Source organism: Cnephaeus nilssonii (genome assembly GCF_951640355.1).
Source record: "Cnephaeus nilssonii genome assembly, chromosome: 13".
NCBI classification, from domain to species: domain Eukaryota; kingdom Metazoa; phylum Chordata; class Mammalia; order Chiroptera; family Vespertilionidae; genus Cnephaeus; species Cnephaeus nilssonii.
In genome coordinates, this window is record NC_137084.1 from 21,651,829 (window position 1) to 21,679,577 (window position 27,749).

At 34.2% G+C, this 27,749-nt stretch overlaps 1 protein-coding gene across 2 annotated transcripts in view; it reads right to left on the reverse strand.

Annotated features, from left to right (window-relative positions):
• ELP4 (elongator acetyltransferase complex subunit 4) overlaps window positions 1-27,749 on the reverse strand; it is a 170,170-nt gene that overhangs the window by 99,035 nt on the left and 43,386 nt on the right. For both annotated transcript variants that reach the window (XM_079786923.1, XM_079786924.1), the window contains exons 6-9: window positions 25,778-25,862; window positions 23,559-23,747; window positions 5,941-6,049; window positions 2,953-3,059 (exon numbers count right to left, since the gene is read on the reverse strand). In XM_079786923.1, the coding sequence (XP_079643049.1) occupies window positions 2,953-3,059; window positions 5,941-6,049; window positions 23,559-23,747; window positions 25,778-25,862 (490 nt within the window). The remainder of the gene's footprint in view (window positions 1-2,952; window positions 3,060-5,940; window positions 6,050-23,558; window positions 23,748-25,777; window positions 25,863-27,749) is intronic.

Sequence of the window (27,749 nt, forward strand, 5' to 3'; positions counted from 1 at the left end):
TCCAAGAAGGAAGAAATATTCTGTTGCTATCTCCAAATCATTCAAAGAAACTGCAGACTACTAGTTAAAGTTGCTCTACTTGTTAAAGGCCCTTAATGACATTAGTAAAAAAAAATTCAATTTTTTAATACATAAAAGGGCAATGATGTAATAAATCAAAGAAAAAGTACCCTAAAAATACAGATGAGAGTATTTGCCTATTTCTTTGCACCCTTACTTCTTCTGGCCATGCTATCTTTTTAGACCTTGTGATTATCAGTAAATTCCAGCATGTAACAAATTTACCTGTATGGAATAAAAAACATTATTTCTGCTTAACCTGCTAAACTACCTTTCCCTTCCAAGAGTAAGATGCAGATTCAATGCCTGGTATATTATTACTCAGATTTTATAGACTAGTAAAGTGTACATTTTATTTTTTAAAATACCAGGGCAATTTCTTAAAAAAATTTTTTTATTTGTTGTACGTATTAAAACATTGCCACTTGGTAGGTATTTTTTTCCCCCCAATAAAAAAGTCCTCTTGTTTCAACAGTGTCTAGAATATATCACCAAGGAATTACTATCTAATTGGGTATGCATTTTATAATGTACAATGCTATATTTAAACATTTAATTTTACACCAATCACATGACTTTATACAATTATAACTATAACTATTTGTACTTTTATTAGGTTTAATTCTTTATATTTTTCTAACCACCAAATTGAATTTCATGGCATAAGCAACTTATGTAGAATAAGTTTATGCACATAAATATATATGTACATTTACACATATACTTATTCATATATAAACTCATACATACACACAAACATTAATTAGGTTATAAGAAAAAATATGAAGGATTTGATTGACTGTATTAAATATTAATATAAAAAAACCCAACGTAGTTTTGTTTTCATATATTGCTTCTAAACTACAGGTTCACCAATTATAATGGTTCTTTTAGTTTTATACTAGTAAGAAGAGAAAAAAGGAAATGGAACAGAAAGAAACCCATGTGGTTAATAAATGACCTTTCATTAGCTTCAATGGTAAAATGTAGTCACTATTAGAACCTAAAGTTATTTAGAGGAAAGGTCTCACTTGACATTATATAAGTACTTTATGTCTACCCTCTAACCCCCAAAATAATATAGTGTGTGTGCATGTGAAAGAGAGAGAGGCGGGGGGGAAGAGAGGGAGAGAGAGAGGGACAGAGGGACAGAGGGAGAGAGGGAGAGAGGGGGAGAGAGGGGGAGAGAGAGAGAGAGAGAGAGAGAGAGAGAGAGAGAGAGAGAGAGAATGAATAAACATGACCCAACTACTGTGCTACTTTTTCTCTAGGTGTAATATTTTTCTCATCAAGGAATCTTCTTGCTTAATTTTTATGGTGATAGACATGATACCTTAGACCTGGTTGTCAGAATACTCATCTGAAGAGAAAGGTGTCACATGGGAAAAACACACACACACACACACGTCTTTCATTAAAAATATAAATTCATCTAAAAGAAAATGATAAGGCAAGCTCTCTCTGTGACATCAACAACTACAACTTCACATTTATATTTATAACTATATATATTATGGTAAATTTCTCAATATTCTGTCAGAACAACTATAACAATGCTTGAACAATTACAGTGTTGGATTCCCTTTCAATGGTTTTTTTTTTGGAGAACTAAAGCAAATTAGCTCAAGAATCAGCATTTCTGCACTCCAGTTCTTTTGGCTTTAAGTGGCTTTTGAAGGAGCATCCCCAGATGAGAAACTTCTAACACTCCTGCAGAGATGACCTGCTTGAAGAACGGGCTGCCTGATTAACTATTAACTGCTCTCAATAGGATTAGATAATTAAGGACATTGATGACCATTAATTAGGAGGAGGGCACATTAATTTGTCACTGGATAGGGCCCTTACAATGATTTATAGGTTAGTGCTACTTGCAAATGTGAGGGGAAAGAGAAAAAGAGAGAGAACCATTAAGTTACCTTATCAAGTGGCCAGCTAAAGAGGGCAGAGGGTCAAAAAAGGGCCAAAGTGGTCACTTCAGGGTGAAGTCCCAAACACCAAAGCAGTGCCAAGCCACATTGACCATCATTTGGTGATGAAGTTAAAAATATGCTAATTTATTGGTGGCAATTCTCTCTTTTTATGGTTTCAAGCAGTTAAGACAAGTGGCCTGCTTAAGAGCTTTTCATTTGAAAAGAGATTAAACAAAATGGTTTGTCAAGGCTGCTTGGCTGTTTTATGTCTTTGTTAAAAAAATGGCACCGACTATACTGATAACTATCACATCACCCAAAAGCCATCTCTCTCTGAGCATTTATTTCGTTAATAAATACATCAACCCTAATTGCTTAATAGTGCTATGTTCATTTGCTCTTTAGCAAGATTAAGTTGAAATAAATCTTTTGTACTACCACTTTCTGTCACTATTACTCGCAGAGAGGTCACACAAAAAGTTTCAGTTTTGTGGAAAATTTACTTAAAGATAGTGGTGTAAAGTAGAGTGAGTACTTTGTTTTATTCAGCACGGAAAGCAGAAAGGTGACTCTACTACTAATAAAAACCCAGCTTTTAGAAGGTAGATAGGATCCTCTTTTCCTAGCCAGGTACAATTGTGGGTAGCACTCACATTCCACATACAAATAAGCACAGCTCATTAACATTTAATTAAATATGCCTTTGAAAGCCTTGAAAATATGCATGTCATATTCATGTAAATTTGGAGCTTACTTTAAATGGATATTTAAAACAAAATCATTTTTGCTATACTCTAATAATATGCCATTAAAATAAGATAAAAAATAAAATAGTCTAAAAAATTATTTTATTGCACCAAACGAATTTAAAAATATTTAGCATAGAAAAAATATTTAGCATGAACCATCTAAGAATTTCATTGAAATAATATATATACTTACCTCAAAACTGTAAACTGAAATATAAAAATTCTCTTACCTCAATGATGAATAGCTTTCTTTTCAATTTAAAAGCTAAGTCTTTAACATCTGACACATCACACATCAAGTTATTAAGCCGAGGAATCTGACGTATGTGAATCAAACCTTGTAGGGGGAAAAAAAAGGAAAAAATTAAAACACAGTCATTGGATGCATAAATGAGAGTGTTACAGCAGAATCCTGTAAATTTACACACAAGCATCCTTCCCTTTTAAAACTGGAGCTTACTACCAGGAGCAATGAAGCAAATGGTGTGATTATATTCAAGTAATCAAGCAGAATAAGATAAACAGAAATCCTTGTGCGAGGAAAACTAATTGCACTTTGGTACAGAAGTACAGATGCAAAGAGGGATCTTACTACTTGTCAAAACTACAGCCGGTTTGTGTGTGATTTTCTCTTGTATTTACAGTAAGCAAATATGGCTATCACCTTGCATGCTGCCCACGGCACCACTGGGTGATCTTTATTTTATTAAATGCACCAGTAAGCAGCCAGCAAAACAAGGCTTATGAGTTACCCATAACCAGATAAACACTCATGAAATGTATTCCATTTTGTACCTTATTAATGACTGGAACAAACCATTGAAGAAAACGACATGTTAGAGCACAGTCTAGGATCAAACATTAACCCCTAAGCCATCCCAAGACACTCATTTCTGGGGCATGCTAGACCTTCCTGGAGCTGCTATGAGCTTTGTAACAGTGCTAGGTAAACCGTGAGCTTTGGCCTCTTGTCAGTAGAAACACTTGCTAATTTTTTCTGACAAGGGCACTGGATGGCTTCTGTGCAGCTTAATACAGTTCCTGACTAAACTAGGGGTCGTTTGCCACAGATGAAGATGTGGAAGATTCTTCAGTGTGTCTCTCTGCCTGACTCAGCTCATATTTAGAAATCACTATCCCAAAGACATTGATCCCTAAACATGGGGCAAGAAGGCAAGTCCAGATTTGAATGAAATAGATCAATCTTATTTATAGAACTACTTCTCTAGTATAGAGTTTTGTGTGTGTTTGAATGCTTAGTAATGTATGTATTAGTTTTAGCTTAAAACGACAAATCTCTAGGTGCTTAACTTTAGAAACGACCCTTTCAAATATAATTCCTAAGATATCCAATTTATTTTTTGTTACTTTAAAAGATATTACTAAAAATACAGTTTAGATACAAATTAAAAATATCTCATGCAGAGCTATTTAGTAAAATATATTAGAAATAGGCACACCATACTTTGATTTGCACATTTTTCATTTTAAACTTGCATGTGCTTGTTTAGCTAACTATTAAATCAGGAAGCCTTACAGAATGAAGGAATGATTGCTCAGGCCCTTTCTTATTACTAGAAACTTCACTGGTCATCAGAATTACCCATTAATTTGTGAGGAATCATTTATCAGTTCAGAAATTTCAGCACAAAAAGTCATAGTCTTTCAACCCCTGAAATGTTTTAATCAAATTAAGTTTTTTTAGAATATAAAATATAATTTTACCAAGTTTACTCTTCAATTTGGGTTGTTTTAAAAGAAAATAGAAATATAATAAGTTAAAGAAATAGTATGTCCAATTATACAATAAGTAATAACTGGGGATGTGATGTACCGCATGGCCACTATGGTTGACAATACTGTATTGTATATTTGAAAGTTGCTAAGAGAGTAGATCTTAAAAGTTCTCATCACAAGAAAAAAAATTTGAACTGTGTGTGGTGATGAATGTTAACTAAACTTATTGTGGTAATTATTTCTCAATATATACATATATAAAATCATTATGTTGTATATCTAAAGCTAATAAAATGTTACATACCAATTATAGCTCAATAAAAAAGAGTTTAATCTTAATAGCTCTCTTCCTATCATAATGACAATACTATATTACATGAATTCTACATAGGGTCTGGGTATATATCAGACACATACTTAAGCAAGTAAATGATCCTGAGGCAAATTATTTTATGTAGTTTTTGTTCACAGCTCACATTTTATAGGCTTTAAAAAACACACACACCTGATCGTGTTATTTTATTTTTTAAAGGTTGTATGCTGACTCTTCAAAGCAGTGGCAATCATCATGTAACCTTTTATTTGTAGACTGGGCTTGCCATAGTCTGCAATCACAACCTTGCACAATCTTGCAGCAGACTTCAAATAAGCTATTCAGGCATCAGACTAGAGGTTTCCATGTAAGTATAGTAGTTCCACAACAGTAACAGCAATAACTAACATTTATTCAGAATAAGTAAATAGGTAAAAATCTATTATCTACCACACTTCATATTCAGTTTAGAGCTAAGATATAAATAATTACTAAACCTTTCCTATTGCAAAAATTCTATGTAAGAACCTTTAACATAAATCCCTAAATCAACCAAATGACTAAAATATGATTAAAAGCTTAAAAACACGTAAGTTAAAAAGTCTAAATTGACCTGTGCATATACTAGGATAATGATATTTTAAAATTTGTTCATAACTCAAACTAACAACAAAATGAGTAGACAGAGAGAAGTCCAAATATACTCATAGATGCCTACTTTCTGGAAATGTGACTGACTAGGACTTTTAAAACATAATGCAGTGCAAATTTTATTATTTATTTATTATACAGCTAAGCTCTGTAAAGTATAAACCCTTATACAAAGCTGCTATTATTACAATTAATATACTTATTTCAAACATGGCTAATAAGTATGACTGATTTCACGGCAAGTTCAAACCATCAGGACAACAATGCACATCTGGCTGCGCCATGCCTTAGCACTCAGGTGTGACTCCTTTCAAACAGTTACCATTGTCTGTAGTCTTAATGTCCTTTGGTGACAAGCTGCCAAGGAAGACTGGCCAGGAGTAGAAAACATTTAACAGATGTATTACAAAATAGAATCCACGCCACTGGACAGTAGATATTACGAATGGACAAGATGCTTCCAGGTACCTTAGAAGGAACCAGGACATGCTATTCTCATCATGAAGGTGCTGCTTACCATGATAATCCTTATATAATGGGTTGGTTTCTCTGTTAGAACCAATAAAGGACTCCAGATGGATGACTGTATCTGACAAGTTTGTAATACGAGCAATAATTGCTTTATTCTGAAAAACAAGCAAACAAAACTCATGTTATGTTTAAAAATATGACCTGTATACAATACCATCAAGCCATCTCAATGACAAATTGTAGAGGAGACAGACTAATAACAAAAACTGGATGAAAATATGTCCTTAATTGAAAATTCCATGAATACATGTAAATATTCTATTTTAAATCAAAGAACTGAGGGGGGGGCATACTTTAGTTTTGGTAAAAAATATAAATTATTTTTCTCTTATCTTAAGGGGCAAGGATACCTTTATGCTCATATACTATTATTTTTCAAATTACATTAGCCATTGGCCATCGGAAAATGTGATGGACATCAGGATTCGAGAGCAGTAGACAGTATAGTAAATATATAAGTAAAGGCCCTACTGTCATCTGTCAAATGGGACCAGGTCCCAGCCCTGAACCAGCTGAGGTCATCTCTCCTATTAGAAACAGGGAAAGATCCAGCTAAAATGCTGCAGCATGGCTAGCTCAGGAGTTTTCTGTTTTCTCTTTCCAGATGCTGCTATTTGGCTCTGGTATAGCAATAAAGGCAAAGAAAAGATGGTAGGCAACTAGCACTAGACTAGTAGTCTACCCTTCCTTTTCCAACTCACTTTGATATGAACCAAAAGTATTATTAAACAATATATCCTTAAAAAGTCACATTTTAAAGTAGCAAAAGTTCTAAAATACCCAGAATTTCATGGCTTTACAATATAATCATTAAATATCTTATAAGTTTTCTTGAATAATTTTATTTGATAGAAAGCCCTCATTTCTTTTAATCTGACAGGCTGGTAGGTCAGAAAACTGTGTATAAGCTATAACATCCTAGAAAAATATTTGTTATGAAGAGCTCGATAAGTTAAAAAAAAGTATTGTTCGTAAAATTTTATCATTTGGAAACTTCCACTTTACACACTGGTAATGCCCACCAGTTTAAAACTAATCTTTGTAAAAAGGATGAGAAATGTAAAACAGTCAAGAACATTTATTAGTCAGAGGCCATGTCCCCTATTAGAGAAAAGTCCAAATATAGTCAAAGATGTTCACTTTCTGAAAATGTGATTGACTACTGAGTCTATAGGTATTCCTCTGCTTCTTAAGTCCTCTTACGAAGATGGTATAAGAAAGAAAAATAAAAGAGGGCTGGTTGATGTTACCAGACTCAGCATGAAGTACATAGTAGCCCCTGTCACTAAACATTATGTTGAAACTAGAGGCCCAGTGCACGAATTGGTGCATGGGTGGGGTCCCTCTGGGTGGCCTGCAGGGATCGGGCCAAAACCCGCAGTCCAATGCCACCTGCAGCTCCTACCTGCCGCTCCAGTTCATCCAAGCCCCACTGTGCCTGCCGCAGGCTCGTGCCCTAACAGTCCCCAATTGGGAGAGGCTGGCACTGTCACAGCAGTGCTCACCAGCCATAAGCCCTGCCTCTGGCACCCTCCCAAGGTGAGTAGCCTGCAGGATTGGGCTAAAACTGGCTCTCCAACATCCCCCAAAGGGTCCCAGATTGCGAGAGGGTGCAGGCCAGGCTGAGGGACCCCACTGGTGCATGATCTGGCCGGGGAGGGACCGTGGAAGGGCTCCAGGGCGTGTCCGGCCCATCTCGCTCAGTCCCTATCGGCTGGACTGCAGCAGCAAGCTAACCTACTGGTCAGAGCATCTGCCCCCTGGTGGTCAGTGCACGTCATAGCGAGCAGTAGAGCAACCTTAGCATATCATTAGCATATTATACTTTGGTTGGTTGTTCGGTTGTTCTGCTGTTCGGTCTATTTGCATATTACCCTTTTATTATATAGGATGACTGTTTAACCCACACCTAGGGTTGTACTTGAAACTCTCCCATAGGTAGAAATGTGTGCTATATAAAGGATATTTCAGCCTTTGAATTAGTGTCCTTAAAAGGAAGAAGTAAAAATAGTTATTCTTCATTGCCTTTAATACTTTCAATCACGTGAGCACCAAGTATAGAAAAAACCAAAATTTGGAAATGCCCATTTTTTCTAAGGCAATTTTTTACTCAATGGTGAGAAAATAATCAGATTGATTTCTTACTTTCAGTTCCGTGTCACAGGGGTTGATCTTACTCCAGGAATAACAGGGACTTCAGAACATGCTCCTCTCAAAATTTCTTTAGCCAAAGACCATTATATCAAACTCATCCAGGTTGGGTTTCAGCCAGTTATTCTTCACCCAAACAGAAATGTCTGCCAGACATTCCAACAGCTGGGAGACAGTTCACAATGAGTCAACTTGAAAATGATTCATTGTGCTGAGTACTGAACAATGTTGGGGTGGGGGTGGGGTGTGGCTGGGTTGGTTGTGGAGGGTGAGAGTGAGTGAGAGATGAAGAATAACCATGTGGTTCTCCCATTAAGAAGAATCTTAGATAACAACCAGCAGGCTCTTATTATTTCATTTTTAGGATAAACTCCACTGGGACGAGTGTTCTTCTCATGGACCCTCTGATGAATAAGCACTTAAAAAGGCTACTGACAAAATTTCTTAACAAAAAAGGTCAGATTTCCTTTTATTTATAAATAGAAGGCTAAGCCTTTGTATATAAATATCTGAATCTAAAATGATAAAAGCCAGTTTTTGTTAGAACTCAAATATTTAGGATTTTATTGATATAAAATCTATGGCTTTCTCAATTTTATGAATAATAGAAACTATGAGACTTAAGGATGGGATTAGTCTTCCATTCTAGTAGTATCCTGTGTATTTACATGGTCAACCTGACATTTGTTTATTTCAAAGAGGGTTTTCTTCCTTAATTTAACCTTAAAATGTATTAGTAACCCATTTAACACTCTGTAATATTTATCAACTTTATAGGTCTTTTTAAGGTAGTTTGTGGGACACAAAAAATTTAATTTCCATTTTGCAGAGGAAAACCAAAAAATTCCAAATGTAAAAGATGTGTATAGCCTAGATTTCAAATCTCAAAATTTCATAAAATATATTTCATTTGTTATATATTTTAAGTTCCATAGGTTTATATCATAGTCATTGATTTACAGACTAAATTCTATTTTTAAAGCTTTCATGAAGTATTTGCACAAGAATAAGCTTTTAATCATACCATTAACAGAAAATAATTTATATTTAACAATGACCTTATTTTTTTCTGCACAGTAGTTTATGTAATGTGGCAAACTAGATTAATTGTGAAATTTGTAAAGATATCTGAAAAATGTCTATAGATTCAAAAACACTGGAAATTACATAACATCAAAGAGCCCAACTTTATTGTAATTAAAGATATATAATCTTCCAATTATCTGTAAAAGCATGGAAGATATTTGGGTATGTAAATGTACATATTTTTTTAAAAAGTTAAAATTGTGTTACAGATTACTTTTGTACCTCCATGATTCATAAAGGGTATGGTCTACTGATGTAATCATACCTTAAAACCACTGTTGTCAAAAGGTCTTTCAAATTATAATATTAATACCAAATGGTCTTTTAGATAAAAGGTAGGTGAATTTACTTGAAAGAATCTAAAATTAATGATTGTAAAAAAGTCCTTAAAATACTAATTACAATGCACTTTAGGAGAATACTAGTACACTGTGGACAATAAATTGTCATAATATAACCCGCAATGCTCAGAAAGCTTTAGCATAAGGATCTGAGCAGAGGCCTCAGCACTAGCACTTTCACATTCTCATCCTAACAGATTCTAAGAGTTTTTATGTGATTAGCCAACACACACCTCTTGGCCTACAGTATATGTAGTTGAAAATGGAGAAACAAAGTTATGTTCATCAATTACTCAGGCATACATTTGAATGTAACTTTTTAAAATGTTGAACTTGTGACTTTACAATTCCCAATAAGGACATTTGGGATTCACCAGTATGAGTAAATTAATGATTATACTGAATGCATGGCATAATGACATCACCCAGGCATGTACAATGACACTGCCATCCCTCCTCCTTGCCCATCTGGATGTGAAAGTCTAGGATGGCTCAAAAATCCTTCTTATATTAGACAAATCTCTCTTTGCTCCTAGGTGAAAGTTGTCAGCTCTGGATAGTAGCCAAGACATGACTAGGAGGGAAGCCAGGAGAGAAGAGAGCCAGTGTCCAGGAGTTTTAAGAGTTTGCTGGCAGACTCAAATAGCATTGTATTAAGTTACATAAAAGGCTCTTAAAATGTTCTGTTGCAGTGTAATTTCTTAATTAATTATTTAAGTTTAAATTATGTCAATGCTATTACAAATAAAAAGGCAAGTCAGATTGTCCAGTTGTCTACTTTCAAGTCCAATTTCACAAAAACTTGAGATTTTGTTTTGATTGTTCCTGTTTTGGTTTCATAGTATGCCTCCTGTTTGCTTTTATAGAATGGTAATCACTTTTTACTAGGACACACCAAATTCACTAAATGGATTTAAATAAAGAAAGATTAATTTAATGTTCCCTTTCAATTAAAAACTCATTAAGCCAACACCATGAACTTTGTTAAGAGATAAAAATTCAACTACTGCCATATAAAGCTCCCTCTATTTTTTAATAGAAATAGTTCAGATACATATTTAGAGCAGCCAAGTAACAATCAGAATACCCCATACCTTAAACTTTCTTGGACCTAATTATCTCAACAATATAAAAGATTTAGTACATAACAAAACAAATATACTTCCTGGGAAAAAAATTAACAAGAGAATTAAAAATTAATTAACCAATCACTTAATTATCAAGAAGCTTGAAAGGAATAAACCAAATAACATAAAGCATTTATGCAATGCCTTAAATAAGAGTTAAGTTCTTGGATTACTCAAATAGGAAAGACAGCAAACACACAGTATGAAGGGCAAAGTCCCCACTGAGTATGGCACACACATCCAATTTGGGATACATAGCACAAAAGCATGAGTAAGTTAACATTGAAAAGTTAAAGAAATATTTAAGTTGCTTAATTTTTGACCCTATTTAATTACATGATGTGTGTGTGTGTGTGTGTGTGTGTGTGTGTGTGTGTACTCAACAACTCAAATTATAACATTTTCTGAAAAATAACATGCACAGGAACACAATCAGACTAAAGTGTATGCTTTGTCATGTAATTAAAAAAATAAACTTGGATAAAAGGATAAATCTAGAGATTTTTAAATGACGTATTAGCTTTCCCATACTTACTATGTTCTTCATCCTATAGAAATAGAGACTATGACATAACAAAATTATTTTTACTGTTTATAATTTTTTATAATACTTTCCCTTTTCTTGCTCAGAGTTATCACTTATTTCTGTGAATTAGATTTTTATTTTATTTAAAAAGTTTGATAGTGGGAAAAATAATGCTGTTCAAAGACTTTAAGAAAGAATATACTTGTATCAAATAAAATTATACTAGTACATATTTGTAATATTAATAATAATATTAATACCTTAAGGAAGGTATTAAATTAAATATTTCCACATTTAACACTGAGCTTTATTCAAAGTCATACACAGTTTTAAAATATAGAGAAAGTTTGGTAAGCTGACATTCCCGTAGGGAAATCACAAAACAAACACATTCTGATTCCATTTTCTAATGCTTAGAACATATCTACAAAGGAACTAATGGTAAATATACTTAACCTCAAGGGCAAAAGAAATTGCTGAGTAAGTTGACAAATTTTGCTAGGATTAAGCAATGGAGCCACATCGTTTTGTGTCTCTTATCTGATCAAATACTTGGTATTGTAAATTTGGTATGAAAATGTTAGCTCTTCAAAACAAGCTTTTTTAAAAGAACACTTTCAGAAACATTATTTACATTTACACTGGTCTCAAACACTATATGCTTTGCAGAACATTTATTTATATCAGTTTTCTTTGTAAGTTTTATTTCATAAAACATTTGTACAATCTTACATTCTTAAAACGCTTATAAAATGGGATGAACAAAATACTGCAATGAATAGGCTTAACAGAATAAAGTATGATATTTTAAATTAATTTTAGGCATTTTCATAAACTATACATATTCTAGTTTCATATTATAGAAATTATTCATATAAAAATTTGTCTGTATTTTTGGCTTAAAATGTTTTATGGTGTAACTTCCTAAATCAGAAATTTGTTGCTTACTACTTTACTCCTGAAATCTTTAAAATGCCATTCACAGATGTCCAAAAGCTCACACATACCCTGCCCGGAAAAACAATCGCAGATATCCAAATATCAAACAGAGCATCCAGCTGATGTTCGTGATGCATTGGTAGGTTAAAGACAGTAAAGTTTAAAATCAGCTTAGAATAATCCCATATTGAGTATAAAATTATAGCCTGTCATCAGGAACAGGCTGACAGAGCCAGGTCCAGATGGGAAACTGGCTGGGAAAAAGCTGAGGCAGGTGGGAAAATGATGGGAACCTGACGGAAGACAGGACTACTCCCTCTGCTGGCAAGGCTCTCACCTGCTTGAATTTTTAACTAATGACGAGCTTTCCTTTAATTATTTAAGATATAACCAATAAATTATGTAAGGTATTCCTTCTTCAGTTGGCTGCTCTGTGTTTGCACGTTTTCAAACTCATGGTATTTTCTTTTTCACCAGATTAACTCGTCAGAAATATAAGGATCCAGTGTTTCACCAGGAGATCCAATTATTTATCTTGTAATTTAATTGCATCATAAAAATAAGCAAATGTAGCATTGCTTTTATAATATAAGGTCTTTAAAATTAGAGACCAAATTATATTTTTCAATATATATACTTTCTTGAAGAAAAAAACAATCTTGGGCTAAAGACTTCAGAATCTCTTTTTCTAGCTCTGCATAATGCCCCGTAATGAAATAATATAGAAATGAACCATATAAATCAACTATACAGGGAACAAGGAAACAGCATGTCACAGCAAAAGAGCATAGATGTACAGCGCCAAACTTATCTGATAATCTAATGATCTGAGTTTACAGATATTATGTACTAATATGTAAGAAATTAAGAACTGATGTTTACACAAACATTTGTTAAATTTTACAGAAAAATTATTCAATATTTGATTTTCAATGTAAGTTAATAGCTTCAGCAAAAACATTTAGTAAAAATCTGTTCTAAGATTTTGGACTACAACCAGAAGCTCCCAGAACAGGAGGGATCAGCTTTTTCACCCACTGTTCTCATCTGAATCCTGGCTTAAAAGCTATTCCAGCTCCCAGCTTTCCAGAAGGCTCCATCCCAGGAATCCCTGCCTGCCATTTGGTTTGCTGATTTTAATCTCTCAGGACTTTCTTACAGAGGCTCTACTATGCTGAACTGGCACTTGCTTCTAGAAGTGAGTTATTACTAAACCTGTAGGTCAATTGTGGCACTAACAACTCTTTGGAAGCTTTCAGCCACAGTGTACAATTTGCTAATCTAATTAAATATTAATTCTAAGTGTTACATTTTGTAGCTATGAGCTTTTATTTTCCATCATCAGCCTAGAAGAGAAAGAGGTTACAAGGCTAATTTAATCTCTTCCCTGTCCTCCCAACATTAAAGATTAACTACATAGAGTGCAAAAACATTATTAAAGAAGCAGGGACTCTTTATATAGTAATAATAATGTAATTAATAGCAAAGGGCTACAACATAACGTTAGGATATAATATATGACCTGATACTTAAACAACTTTTAATTATAATTAGTTACAAGCACGTTTTTGTCTCAACACGAAGAAAAAAGTGTCATCCTGTTTTGAAGACAGTCATCTTTCTTTATGAGAAGGTACGCATCCAAGTATATAAATAGAAATAAACCTATATTTTCTCATGGGTATTTTTCAGATGGCTTGTAACACCAAAGATAAAAAGCTTAGTAATATCATCTGTAAAATAAATGCAAAATTAAATGAAGTTGTATTTCTTGTCTGTACATGAAAGGCGATGGAGTAGAGGACAGCCTGTAACGAAAATGTTCAAGTCCCTCCCTGCTTTTTTCTCCTACCATGTTCTAGTGGACTGAACACAGAGGTCCCTCCCTGCTTCCGCTCCCAGAACAGTTGTGCCCATGCCTGGACACTGGGCATTATAAAGACTATGCCGTCCAGCAGCCAAAGATTCCATATGCCCAAACAGATGACTCAACCTCCATACTGTGATGAGACATTTCCCTATTCCTATCGTTGATCCGTTTGAAAATTTTGGCTCTAAATAATACTTGAACAACCGTAATCACTAAAAGGAACTATAGTATGAACTGCAATGTGAACTATAACATCACAAAATTTTAGTGAAAGCAAAAAACCATTAAAAAATCTTTTCTTTCTATGGCTTATTGAATATGCTTTGCTTAGATTAAGTATAACAAAAGGTTTCTAAATGGTAATGTTTTCTTTTAAAGATGTGCATTTATCATATTGGCGATTTAAAATATCCTGCTCTTATTTATTATGCATATTTACACTAAGGTAAAATGATACACATACTGTCACTAATGCTCTATATAGACAGAAACTTATAATTTGAAGTTTATTTATGTAAAAGTTTCAAACATTCTTGACAAAGAAAGTAAATTCGATATGCATGTATAATACAGATAAGCTAAGGTTAGATTGAAAAAATAAATGAGATAGTAGACACATGATATGATGAGAAGAAACACTGCAGCTATAAAAACATAGATCCCAAGCCTGCAGCAGCAGAGTTGAAATGAAGTTCTATTATTTGTTATTGCAAAGAAAAACAGATTTTGTTTACAACTCATTAGACTCACATGAAGCTACTAAATTTTCAGAAACTGGAATTTGACAAATATGGTGTATAGTTAAAATGGTTTAATAGGATTCAGTTCATTTTTTAACTTGCTTCTTTAAAAACTTTTTAAGTCAATTTCTTACAATCTATTTCAGAGTAGTTGAGAGAGTTAGAAAAATTAAAGGCAGATTCTCAATTGAGAATATCATTTTTTTTAAAGGAATTCATGAAAAACTGACAGCCAGTATGTCTAATTTTATTCTTTGGTAATAATAGTTATGATCAAGAGATTAAATCTGTAATTTTCATCCTTAAACATTCTCATTACATTTAAAAAGACCATTTAAATAGATTAAGTTATATGACAGAGGTAGTGTTATGCTTTCCTATAATGTTACTCATATCAACAATTAAAAACATTTTCCAAAATGTTATAGTTATGAACTCACAAAGTCTGTTGTTCCTTCACCATGCAATTGTACATAGTTCTTGTTTTAATAATAAAAGATTTCACATTGAGAGAAATTCACAAGGCCACTGTAGTCCACATTTCATAATCCCATATTAGTGGTTGGTTCTAAAGCAGTTCATTACTTGACTTAGAGTTTAGCTGCTAAAATACTCAGCATGAACACAAAAGTTTATGGATGTGAAAAGGGTTGTTCTGAATTTCTCTATGTTGAAAGATACTGTATCATTCACTTCAGTGGGTTCAAAGCTATAATACAATTAATATTGTAGAAGATTAATTTGAAAATACTGTGTATAAATTAAAATAACACACTAAATAAAACCTTATTCAATTTTCAAGAGACATTATAATAAGGCCTTTCTTCTTGCTTTATTTAGAAAAGAAATTTTCCTAGATATAAGCTGGTAACAGTTTTCTTCAATAAGATAGCTGGGGTGTGGGGGGAGTTCTGCAGGACAAATTGTTGAAAAACATTGGTTGTATAATAAAAACTTAATAAGGCTATTTTAACTGACCAAGTGCCAATGATGACCAATAAAGATATGTTACAGCCCAGTTTAAAATCTGAAATGTTATGACTAAAAGAAACTTTAAATAGTTTACCAACTAATGTTCTGTAACCAAATACATTAAATGTTGGCAATACTTAAAATTATTATAGAATGAGAAAATGTTATTTCATATTTTATTATCAATAATGTCAAAGAAGGTTACTTTCCAGTGTTGTTATAGTTAAGGAGAAATTTAATAGGTTATGTTTATAATTTCCTGAAAGTATAGACTATGACAGAATAAATAATAATAATAAAAAGTAAGTTTTTATTATTAGCAATAATAAAAAGTAAATTTTCTTCTGAATAGAAAACTATGAGAAAGGTATTTAAAAAAACTTTCCCTGTTTTAACTATAATTCTAAGAGCTTCAATATTCCCTGACATTTTCAGATAAGACTGCTTTTAATGAATAAAAAATACAAATCAAGAACAACAACCTGTCATAGATTCTGTAAATAAGATGCATAAACTAAGGAAAATGTATTTTCCGATCACCTTGCTAATGAAATAATAATAAGGTATAAAATTCAGTTTTTATTTCCAAAAAGAATAAATGTTATCAGTCACCATTTTTTTTCCAAGCACACAACTGTCACTGGGAATTAAAAATAAAATTAATTTAGAAGACACAAAATGTTTGTATAACTTGAAGGTGGACTACAAATTCATTAACAGTAAGCTAGTTCTTATCTTTAAGACCAAAAAAAATCACAGTTTTATGTCTTGCTACATATGGATATCAAACAGTATCCTACTGTAATTGCTTCAAAGATAACAATGTATAAAAATAAAAAACCTCATTAAAAACTTTCAAACTGACTTATTTCACTTAGCATATAATACCCTATGTCACTTCATAAGTTATATAAATGTCTAATCACTATGTTGTACACCTGAAACTAATATAATATTGTATGTCAACTACAATCGAAAAATAAAATTTTTAAAAAAATTTCAAAGGGTACACAAACATTTGTTTCTAAAAGCAAATGGGGGGAAAGCAACAGAATGTCCAATGTAGCTGAAATATCACAATCTTTAATATAGGAATTATACTTAAGGTTTAAAAAGTTGAAATAATATTCTCATACATAAGATAATATGTAGTAAGAGTTTCAAGGCAGGTTTGTAGTTATTTTTCTTAGAAGTAAACTTTCCTTCCACCCTTCTCCCCCCAAATCCACAACCTTCACTTGACAACAGTTTTGAACAGTTGAGTTGTGAGAATGTGAGCAGCTGCTGTTATTATAACTAAAGGTCTGTCTACTGCTTGAGTCTGAGAGACCACATGTTCGGCTGTCCTCTCATCTTGCCATCCTCACCAATTAACTATTAACATGGAGGGCTGTACACATGCTCTGGGGGGCTCTTTAACAGGCTTCTTGGCGAGTGGAACAACTACACAGCAGGGATCTGGGAACGGAGTAATGCTGGAATATAGGGGAGCCTTCCCATAGTTCTGCTCCTTCGAATGACACTTAAATCCACAGTTCAGCACGTAACCAAGTCTGTGCTTAACTTGGCCATTTTCACATACATTTTTAATGCAACGTCTTTGGGCAGATACTAAAACTATATTCTAGAAAGAGACAATATGAGCAATACTACTACTTCACAGGGAAAATTGCTTAGGGCTATATATATTTTTAAGACATATTTGATGACTAATTTTAGGGTTTTCTTAACAGATACTTAGAATTTATTTTTAAACATTTGTTTCAACATATGCTTGTTACTTTTTCCTGTGCTGTTATGGAGATAATCTTTAACCCAAAAGAAGTAAAAAAAAATTTCAAGTTCAAAGTTGTGAGGCTGAACACAATATAAATTTAAAAGTAATTCTTTTTCATTCTACTTGCAAAAGTCTTATTAATATCAATAAGTTAAAGTCAGTTTTGACTCTATCTCATTATTTTCCTTATTTTAACTTTATATCCTCTTTGTAATTTCCTTAACTATGTGTTCCTTTCCTACAATAAAATTAAACATGGGAAGCATGCCAAAAGTACAATAAAGGGTAACTAATCATTACTGTACAAGTCTGACAGAATGCTAATAACTAAAGAGCACTGATGGGCTGTTTTACCAGTCTAAGAGATATAGCTATTTTATATAACTTTAAAGCTGGTGTTACTCTATATAACATATTCAAATAAAAGTATCACAATTATATTATGTATAGGTTTTTAATTATATGACAAAATTTCCAAGGATATTAAACTACATTTCTATTTTCTGACAGAAACCACCTTACTATCAAATTCTAAGCTCAAGTGTGCAAATACCTATACTGTATATACTAATTTTCTGCTCCATCCATGCTATCTTTTACACTGCTGAAAAAGCTCCACAGGATAGAGACTTTGCTTGTCTTGTTCATACTATAACCCCATAGGTGCCTAGAACAGTGCCTGCAATAAATTATTTGATGAATGAATAAGCTAAATTCCCTTAGTCAATTAATCACCATTTAAACCTGACTTGGAGTATGCAGGGATGGCACTGGTTACAGCGGAGATAAAGTTGATGTATGATTTTAAAAACAGTGTAGACATACTGCTTCTGAGTCTCTTTCTTTAGCCTAAATGTTGTGATTTTCCTTACCAGTCTTTCAGAGTTAGGGTTATCCTCTATTTATATCATAACTGGTCCAAGAAAACTATTAAGTTTTATATTTTTTTCTAAATATCCTAAATAATAAAAGGCTAATACGCAAATAGACCGAACAGCGGAACAACCGAACAACCCATCACTATGATGTGCGCGCACAGAACATGGTGAGAGTGGGCAGCAGGCGGCAGAGCACGGAACATGGCACGCATCGGCCATGGCGGGATGGTGGAGCAGGTGAGCAGGGGCGCCAGACCAAGGTGGGGCACTGGTCGCTGTCATCGGGGCGAGCCTCTGGTGGTTACTGAAAATTCTTTGCTCTCATGTGCCACGGTCCCGCCCGGTGCTTGCACCCACTGCTGGCGCCAGCCCCGCTCACACCTGCAGCTGGCACCAGAGCTGCCACTCGCACCAACTGCCAGCACACAGCACTGGTCCCGATCCCTCAGCGCTGTCAGCAGGTGTGAGTGGGGCTGGTGCCGTCAGTGCGTGGGAGTGATGGCGGTGGGAGCAGGGTTGCTGACAGACAGGGGACCAGGGGCCTCAGTGGGAGGGTCTGGGTGGGGGTGCAGAGGATGAGCCGAGACTCACCCATGTGTTCAGTGCAGCCTCGCAGCCTACAGTTCCTTTCAAGGTGCACGAATTCATGCACTGGGCCCCTAGTCCTATTTAATAAAAGGGTAATATGCAAATTATCTGTCACTCCATCACAAAGATGGCAGCACCCACAGCCACAAGATGGCGGCGCCCAGTCCTCTTAACCCTGCCGGAGTCCCCCAGTCCTGGGGGGCAGCCGCTGAAAGCTAGCAGCGTGAGCAGCCTGGTGGAATGCTTGGTTCGTCACCATGGTGATGAGGCAAGAGTTATGCACCTGGCCATGGATGGGCCTCTGGGCTGCGGAGAGCCTCTGGGCAGCAGGCACAGAGTGGCCAGGCCCCGCAGAGAGCTACTGGCGCACGGATTCGTGAGCAGGGCTACTAGTTTTGATATAAAAACAAATATACGGTTAGGTGTCATATTCAAAGAGCAAATAAATTATTTGTTTTTTACAGCTCAATTGATGTTAGGGTCAGAATACTACTATATTATAATAGGCAAAATTGTCTAGGGAAGTGGCAGTCATCAAAGTCTGACACTATGTTTTTCTATTTCCATTTCAAAGTAGTCTCTTTACTGGTATTTTCAAAAGCAAAAATTTAAACTATATCTCTTCTAGTTATATAAGGATTTAAACATCTATAAATTTCCAAAATTTAAATACTGATATGCAGACATGCAGTCCACCTTATCATCTCAATCTTTTAATCAGTGATGAGATAGGATGACTTGAGGCCATCTATAATAATAAAAGTGTAATATACTAATTAGACCAGACAGCTGAATGACCTTCCGGATGTCCTTCCAGATGACCTTCCGGATGAAGCCGGGGCTGTGAGGGCCAAGGCAAACTGCCACAGCTGTGAGGGCTGAATAATAGGAATGTTACCCTAGAACATATTTTTTCTAATGGAAAGTTACTGCTATCACAGGTAGTTAATAATTCAAGACACATAGGATGTAGTGTGACAGAGAGGAAAGTGTTAAGCAGATCTGAATTGGATACTAGCTTTAAAGGTGTAATAGAGGTGTGGTTTTAGAGAATCACTTCAGTTTAATCTTCTTTGCAATTGGCATTGCACCTATCTTGCAGAGATTTTGTGATGCTTAGGGAAGCCATATAACTTAACAGTGAAGAGGGTGGAGTTTGGAGTCAGAGAAAGACATGAGTTAGGACATGACTGGCTTGCCACTTATTAACTGTGTTACCTTGTAAAAAAAGAGGTAAGGGCAGTGGTGAAGATTCAAGGACATAATACTTGTATAGTACTTGGCATGTAGTATGTGCCTGATAAACATTTGTAGCAATAGCATAGTTGTAGTAGTGCCATGAGTTCCACTACTTTCACCAGTATCTGACAGGTCTGTTCCAGGGTCATTCATCATCATAATCAACAAGCTCATTAAATCTGACCAAACTATTATTAAAGCATTAACTTTATCATGACTTAACATCATTAACAATTCAAACAATGTAAGTATGTGTACAATGTCTAAGATGATTAGAGAAAGGAGTTTCCCTATAATATTTGTGTGATTTTAAACTCATAATAGTAAGTTAGGTTCAAGTACAGTCTATGAAAAGCCCTTAAAGAAAAATAGAGTTATCCGCTTATGACTGTTATAAACTAGAGGCCCGGTGCACAAAATTTGTTCCCGGGGGAAGGGGGGGGCCCTCAGCCCAGTCTGAACCCTCTCCAATCCGGGAGCCCTCGGGGGATGTCCAACTGCCAGTTTAGGCCCGATCTCGGGGATCGGGCCTAAACTGGCAGTCAAACATCCCTCTCACAATCCTGGACCACTGGCTCCTAATCACTCACCTGCCTGCCTGCCTGCCTGGTTGCCCCTAACTGCCCCCCCCTCCTGGCCTGGTCACTCCTAACTGCCCCCTCATGCCAGCCTGGTCGCCCCCAACTGCCCCCCTGCCAGCCTAGTTGCCCCTCACTGCCCCCCCCGCCAGCCTAATTGCCCCACATGCCCCCCCTGCCAGCCTGGTTGCCTCTTACTGCACCCCCTGCCAACCTGGTCGCCCCCCCCCCAAATACCCCCCTCTGCCAGCCTGGTCGCCCCCAACTGCCCCCCTCTGCTGGCCTGGTCACCGCACGCAGCCTGCTGTTCAATCGTTTGGTCGTCCCTCACTAACCCCCCTGACGGCCTGGTCGTAGGCAGCCATCTTGTGAGGGTGTGATGGTCAATTTGCATATTATATTTTTATTATATAGGATTCTACTAGGCAAAGAGTCAAAATTCATTTCTTTTTTATGCTGAACTCTTTGGTCATAGGACTTGAAATGTACTATATATACTGTGTATAATTAATGACATTTTAATAAACTTGCCATTTGTAGATAGGGTTTGAACAAAGGTACTAAAATCACATAAATTTAAATAAATATTCAAGTTTTAACAATCAAGTATTAGAAATAAATTTCTAAGTAAGAATAAATATTCCTTTAACATTTATTGAAAATATAAAAAAATCTAGGTATTGTGCTAGGAATTTTTATACTTTATTACACTTAATAATATATTATTATCATAACCCTAAGCTAGGTAAAGGAAAATTACAAATATGTGGCCCTGCCTTTATAAAGACTTCAATATATTAGATATACATATAAGATTATATGAAATCACATGTTTGAGGTAGACAATGAGTACTTTGGTAAAAAGTTCTACTAATAAAGAAAACTAGTGAATATAAAGTGAGTTAACATATAATTAGGATGTTAACTAATAAGCCAAAAGCTGTTTGAGAATATAAACTAAAGTGTAAAAGATTCAAATTGGAATACATTGATCTATTTGAAAAGACAAGACTATGAAAGTTTTAGAAGAAAACATACATAAAAAAGACTGTATGAGGACAAAGACTGGTAAGATGGAAGAAATGGGGAAGAGAAACCACTAGCCATTAAAAAAATAGATAAATTAAACTTTATCAAGATTAAAAACTTCAGCTCTTCAGAGATACTGTTAAGAAAATAGAAAAGACAAATCACAGACAGGAAAAAACTATTGCAGAGGTGTACCTAAAATAAATAAGCAATTTTAAAACTTGATAATGAGGAGATAACAACAACAACAAAAAAATGGCCAAAAGACTTCGACAACAGAAGATAGGCTAATAGCCAACATGCACGTGACAAGATGGTCAATATTATTAGTTACCCAGGAAATGCAAATTACCACAATCATAACATTTCACATGAACTGCAATGGCTAAAATAAAAAGTTCTGGAGAGAGGTGATTACTAGAGGGATGAAAATATATATAAATCTGCATAAAGATCTCTACATGAATGGTCACAGCTGCTTCATAACAGCATCAATCTCGAAACAACTCAAATGTCCTTCAATAAGTGAAAAGATAAAGAATTTGTGGCATATTCTTACAATAGAAAAATAATGATAAAAATAACCTCACAACACATACAACATTGTGGATGGTGATGATAATAACCAATGTGACTGTTTGATATTGTATAATGAAATGTGTAACTATTTGGAAGATCTGCATAACTCGGTGAAATACTTTTCAAATGACCAAGGAATGATATTTCAGTATCTTGAGCTGCTATCATTATTGTTATTTTTGCTATTTCCTAGAGAAATAAAGCAAAACAAAACTTAAAACTTCTGTTATAAAACTAAGTCATTTTGAATTAAAGTGTTTTAGTATGTGCATTAGAAAAAAAATAACATAAAATTTAGCATCTTATCCATTTTTAAGTATGCTGTTCATTGGTATTATGTTCATAATGTTCTGCCATCACCACCATCTTTAGAACTCTTTTCATCTTGTAAAACTGAAACTCTGTATCCTTTATTTATTAAAATATATTTTTATTGATTTCAGAGAGGAAGAGAGGGAGACAGAGATGGAAACATCAAAGATGAGAGAGAATCATTGATAGGTTCCCTCCTGCACGCCCCCCCCCCCCCCCGCCACCACTGGGGATGCAACCTGGGCATGTACCCTGACGAGCAATCAAACTGGAACCTCGGTTCATAGGTCGACGCTCAACCACTGAACCACAATGGCCAGGCAAAAACTCTGTATCCTTTAAGTAATAAGACCCCACTCCCACCTCCCCGCAGTCCCTGTCAACTACCATATTACTTTCTGTCTATGATTTTGACTATTCTAACTACCTCATATTAATGGAACCACAGTATCTTCTTGTGACAGACTAGTTTTACTTAACATAAATGTCCTCAAGATTCATCCATGTTGTAGCATATGTCAGAATTTCCTTCCCTTTTAAGGGTGAATAATATTCCATTGAAATATAAGATACATTTTGCTTATCTGCTCATGTGTTGATGAATACTTAATTTGCTTCCACATTTTAGTTAATGCTGCTATTCACATAGGTCTACAAATATTTCTTCAAGACCTATGTTCAGATCAGTTTATGATTAATTAAAAGATCAAAATCAACCTCACATCACAATGATCCAGCAAGTTCACAAGAAAGCAAAGAAAAAAATTAGTAAAGGACATGTGGAAATAATTTATCAGACTCCTAAAGCAATTACATTTTGCTCTTTACTATGCACCACTAATTAGGGGAAAGTGGTTTTGAAAAGTTCTTACCTGGATGAAATGTGTTGGCACAGTGATGATGCAGGCTGAAAGAGAGGTGCGCAGAAGACCACGGAGAACGTAGAGGAATTTTGTAAGGCTGTGACTGTTGTCACAATTTTCTGTACAGCAGACGTCATCTCCCCACAAAGGTGAACCAAGACTCTGGATTCCTATTCGTAAAATGTTTTTCTGTTTTTTCTAAAGAAAAGTGGAGGAGAGGTAAACACATTAAGTTTTGTTAACTAATAGGATACCTCTTTTACTTTACAGGTAAGCTATTTAATAGTATATAATATTAAGCTTCTTAGAGTCTATTTCTATATGCTGCCTCCAACTAGTTTAGTTTAGTTGAAAATGGAGTGATAAGAAACATAAGATGAAAACTTCTTTAAAAAGCAGGATTTATTTCAGTATCAAAATATTATTTTGATTCAGGAATAATATTTTTTAAGTAGTGACTGATAGATGCACTGTTGTGACTTCCTGAACTCATCTAAAGTTTCTGAGGCAGATGTATAGACTTGTGAATTTAGCAAATGATACAATCCATAACTTAACAATATGGAAATTCTTTAACTATATTTTCATTCAAATAAAGTTAGAAATATATTTTTTAAATGACTTATTGGTATATTTTTATTTAATTAAAATTTTTTTAGCATTCTTAATATTCACCATAGAAATGTCTACCTCAACCCCATTCATCTTTATGAAAGTCTATAGTTACAGAATCTCTGGTTCAGAGAGCGAAAACAGCGACTGTTTGTTGTCTATCAACATTTATGAAATAAAATATTGTTTATTGAAAACGGTGTTGTTTTCACATTGAAATAAATAACCAAGAAAACAAACCTTTCATTCCATTCCAATAACAGCTTTCTTATTAATGGTTGTCTGAATATATGTGTATGTGTATATATATATATATATATATACATATATATATATATATATACACATATATATGTATATACATGTACATTTACATGTAAGTATGTATCTTTTTGTTATTGCATTTAATTTTAAAAAAATGTCTTGCTCTTAGAAGATGTGTCATCATCCTACAAGAGCAGCAGCTCTGCACACTGTACCGTAGGAACTGTTATGACATGCCTGTTTCCATAGTTACCACAGCGAGTGGGGAGAGGTGTCTGTCAGGGACCAATTTACCTCTTCAGACAGGCACTGCCACCAAAGAGAAGACATGGTGCCCATAAATCTTAACTAGGACCAAAAATGGAGCAATAATGAGCATAACAAAATTGTAGTAAATACCAAGGACCACCACAAAAATTGTAACATACATGGAAAGCTATCTATAAATGAATGTGCTTCACCACACACACACATACTATTTTCAACCTGCTATTAAACTGGTGATTAAGACAAATTTAAAAAATTATTTCTTTTGCCTTGGACAGTGTTAAATATAGTAGTTAGGTCAATAATAATATTTTTTAAATCCATGAATTAAGAACAAGTGTAGTTGATAATGCCACAAGTAAGACTCTTGGCTTCTTTGTCTTCTTTAATAAAAATAATGGCTCTTGGAAAATAATTCTGCTAAAATAATATAAATGAAATGCAAACCTTTTAGCAGCTATAGCAATTAAAATCACTGAGGAAGAATTCAGAGCGGCACGATATGTAGAAATAAAATTTCTCTTATTTTGTTTAAGTTAAACTAACTGGAACATCTTTAATAGTGGTAATTCAGAGAAATTTTTAAAAAAAGAGAGCTACAGAAAAATAGTTATAAAATATTTTAATACAGCAAGTAAAAATGCCTTTTTATTCACTGAGACAACCCGAAGCATTCTGTAATAAACATAAAATTGTAAAATAATGAACTCTTACTGATAAGGTAATTCGAAATTAAGGCCTGATTGACAGAAATATAAAAATTTAGATGGGAAAGTACAAGACTTGTAGATTTAAGAATAATTTTTAAAAATGTGGCTACCTATTAATTCCAGGTGTTATAAAGACATATTTTACAATAATTCATGTTGACACTGAATGTGTACATCTTATGTGCATTCACTGAGAACACAGCTAAGACTCTGAATACACATCACTAGTCAAACTAAGGCTGCTGTGCTCTGCTTATTTACATCTTCTGTGCTTGGAAACTGCTTGTTCATTGTCGATTATTCTGGGTGTAGCGCTAGAGAGCTTGAAAACAACATTATATCCATGATTATAAAAGGGTTTGAAGGTACTCATACCTGGGGATTGGATCCATCAAATCCTTCCTCATAAATGATTTTCTGAATAAACTGAAGCAGCTTTATGTAGCCAGGGGTCAAAGAACTGTTGGTAAGAAGTGGTTTAAATACACAAATGGGTTTTATTACACAGGAAATACAAATGTAAGATAAAACAGTAAGTACATAATGAAAATATATACATTCATGAGATTTTTTAAATATAATTTAAAAATGAGCCAAAACAGTATAAATATTATAAGAAATAAAGTCAATACATCCAAGGAACAAGATGCAATGCCTTATATTAACTAGCTCAGTGTTCTTGACATCCTGGGAAGATAAAAATCTGTGGAGACTGAGATGACTTAATTATGTCAGGCTTAGTTACCTCGAAGAAAATTAATGATTTAATGAAGCAACCTAAAAGATGAAGCCACTATAGCTTTTCAGGAGTAATCATAGATAATTAACACATAGTTAATGAACTGCTAGGCCAAGTATTCCTGAATCAATGTGCTGATCACCTAAGCTTATCTTCCATCAAAGTTTTAATTTTCTTAGAACAAACTGCTAAAATAATATTAATTCAAAACCTAAATTAAGACAAGTAAATATAAACTCCATTTCATTTGTAAAAAAGACAATAAAATAAATGTATAAATATAAGATGACCTAAACAAAATTATTTCCCACATGAATATTAGCCCTAATGTCACTATTTTAAAATACTTTACAAATGCTATAAAACATTTCAAAGAAAATTTAATAAGAACAAAGAAAATCTGCTTTAACATTAACTGAATTTAAGATTCTTCATAATGGACAACCTGTGTGCTATGGGTGAACATTAAATGTCATGATAATGAGTCCTGGAGCACAGCTAGTTCCTAAACATAAAAGTGCCTAATGTTGTAGAAGCTGGGGGTGACCTTAAAAATATAAAAGTATCTGCTTTACTGTGATCCTAAATGAAGCGATCACAAAGGCAGAGGAAATGCCCTAAAAAACGGATGAAATATAATTTGAAGCAACATGCAACATTAAAGAATATAAGTTAGTAAATATAGCTGAATGCATAGTGTGCCAAATCAATGGCCAGTGGTTCAGCAAAAATATATGCACATCTCTGTAAACATTGTATTGAACATTCACATCTACCCCAAAGTACCTACCTAACAAAAACAAAAAAGAAAACCAAGAGAAAATAACCCTATTCTTTGCAAAACAACTATGTCTCCAACTGAAGGATGTAGTGGTATAATTATTTCTCATACAGTTATTTCTCCATTTGCAGTGAAAATACAAATTACATGAACACATTTTTCTACTTCCATGAGTGAGAAAATGTGTCTATAAAAATGATATTCCATAGGGCAATGATGTGATTATTTCATATCTTAACATATATTTGTCCTGGCTAGCTCTACTTTCTGAACACAGCAGATTTAATTCTTATCTGGGTCAATTAGCTTTGCACAGGGGGTAAAATCTGCTCCAAGGTCCCAGATTATGAAATGAATTCCAGCCAACCATTTGATGAATGTCACTATGGGTTAAAGGAGTATGGATCAAGAATATACCCAGTGCATCCTAATCTACCAATTATGAATCTACCGAAGAAAATTATTATTTCATATATGTGCAAACTTTTTAAAGCATTTACACTCTGCCCAAAATTGTTCATTAATAAAATCTGCTTAAGTACTTGGTAGTAAATTTGCTACCTGAAGGTACATTATCAATACCACATACATAAATTACTTCTTAGTTTTTTTTAGTTGCCATCATTTATCCAGACAACATGATATGTTATTTATTTTACATTCTTACAGTCTGTTAAGATAGCTATTAGTAGATCTAAGAATCTCTTCAAAAGTAAAGGGGTTTCTTTTGATATAAGAACAAAAATGGACATAAAGCCAATACATCACAACCTCTTCCCTTATTTAACACAGATATAAATAATCTCATCAACAATGCTTAGAACTTG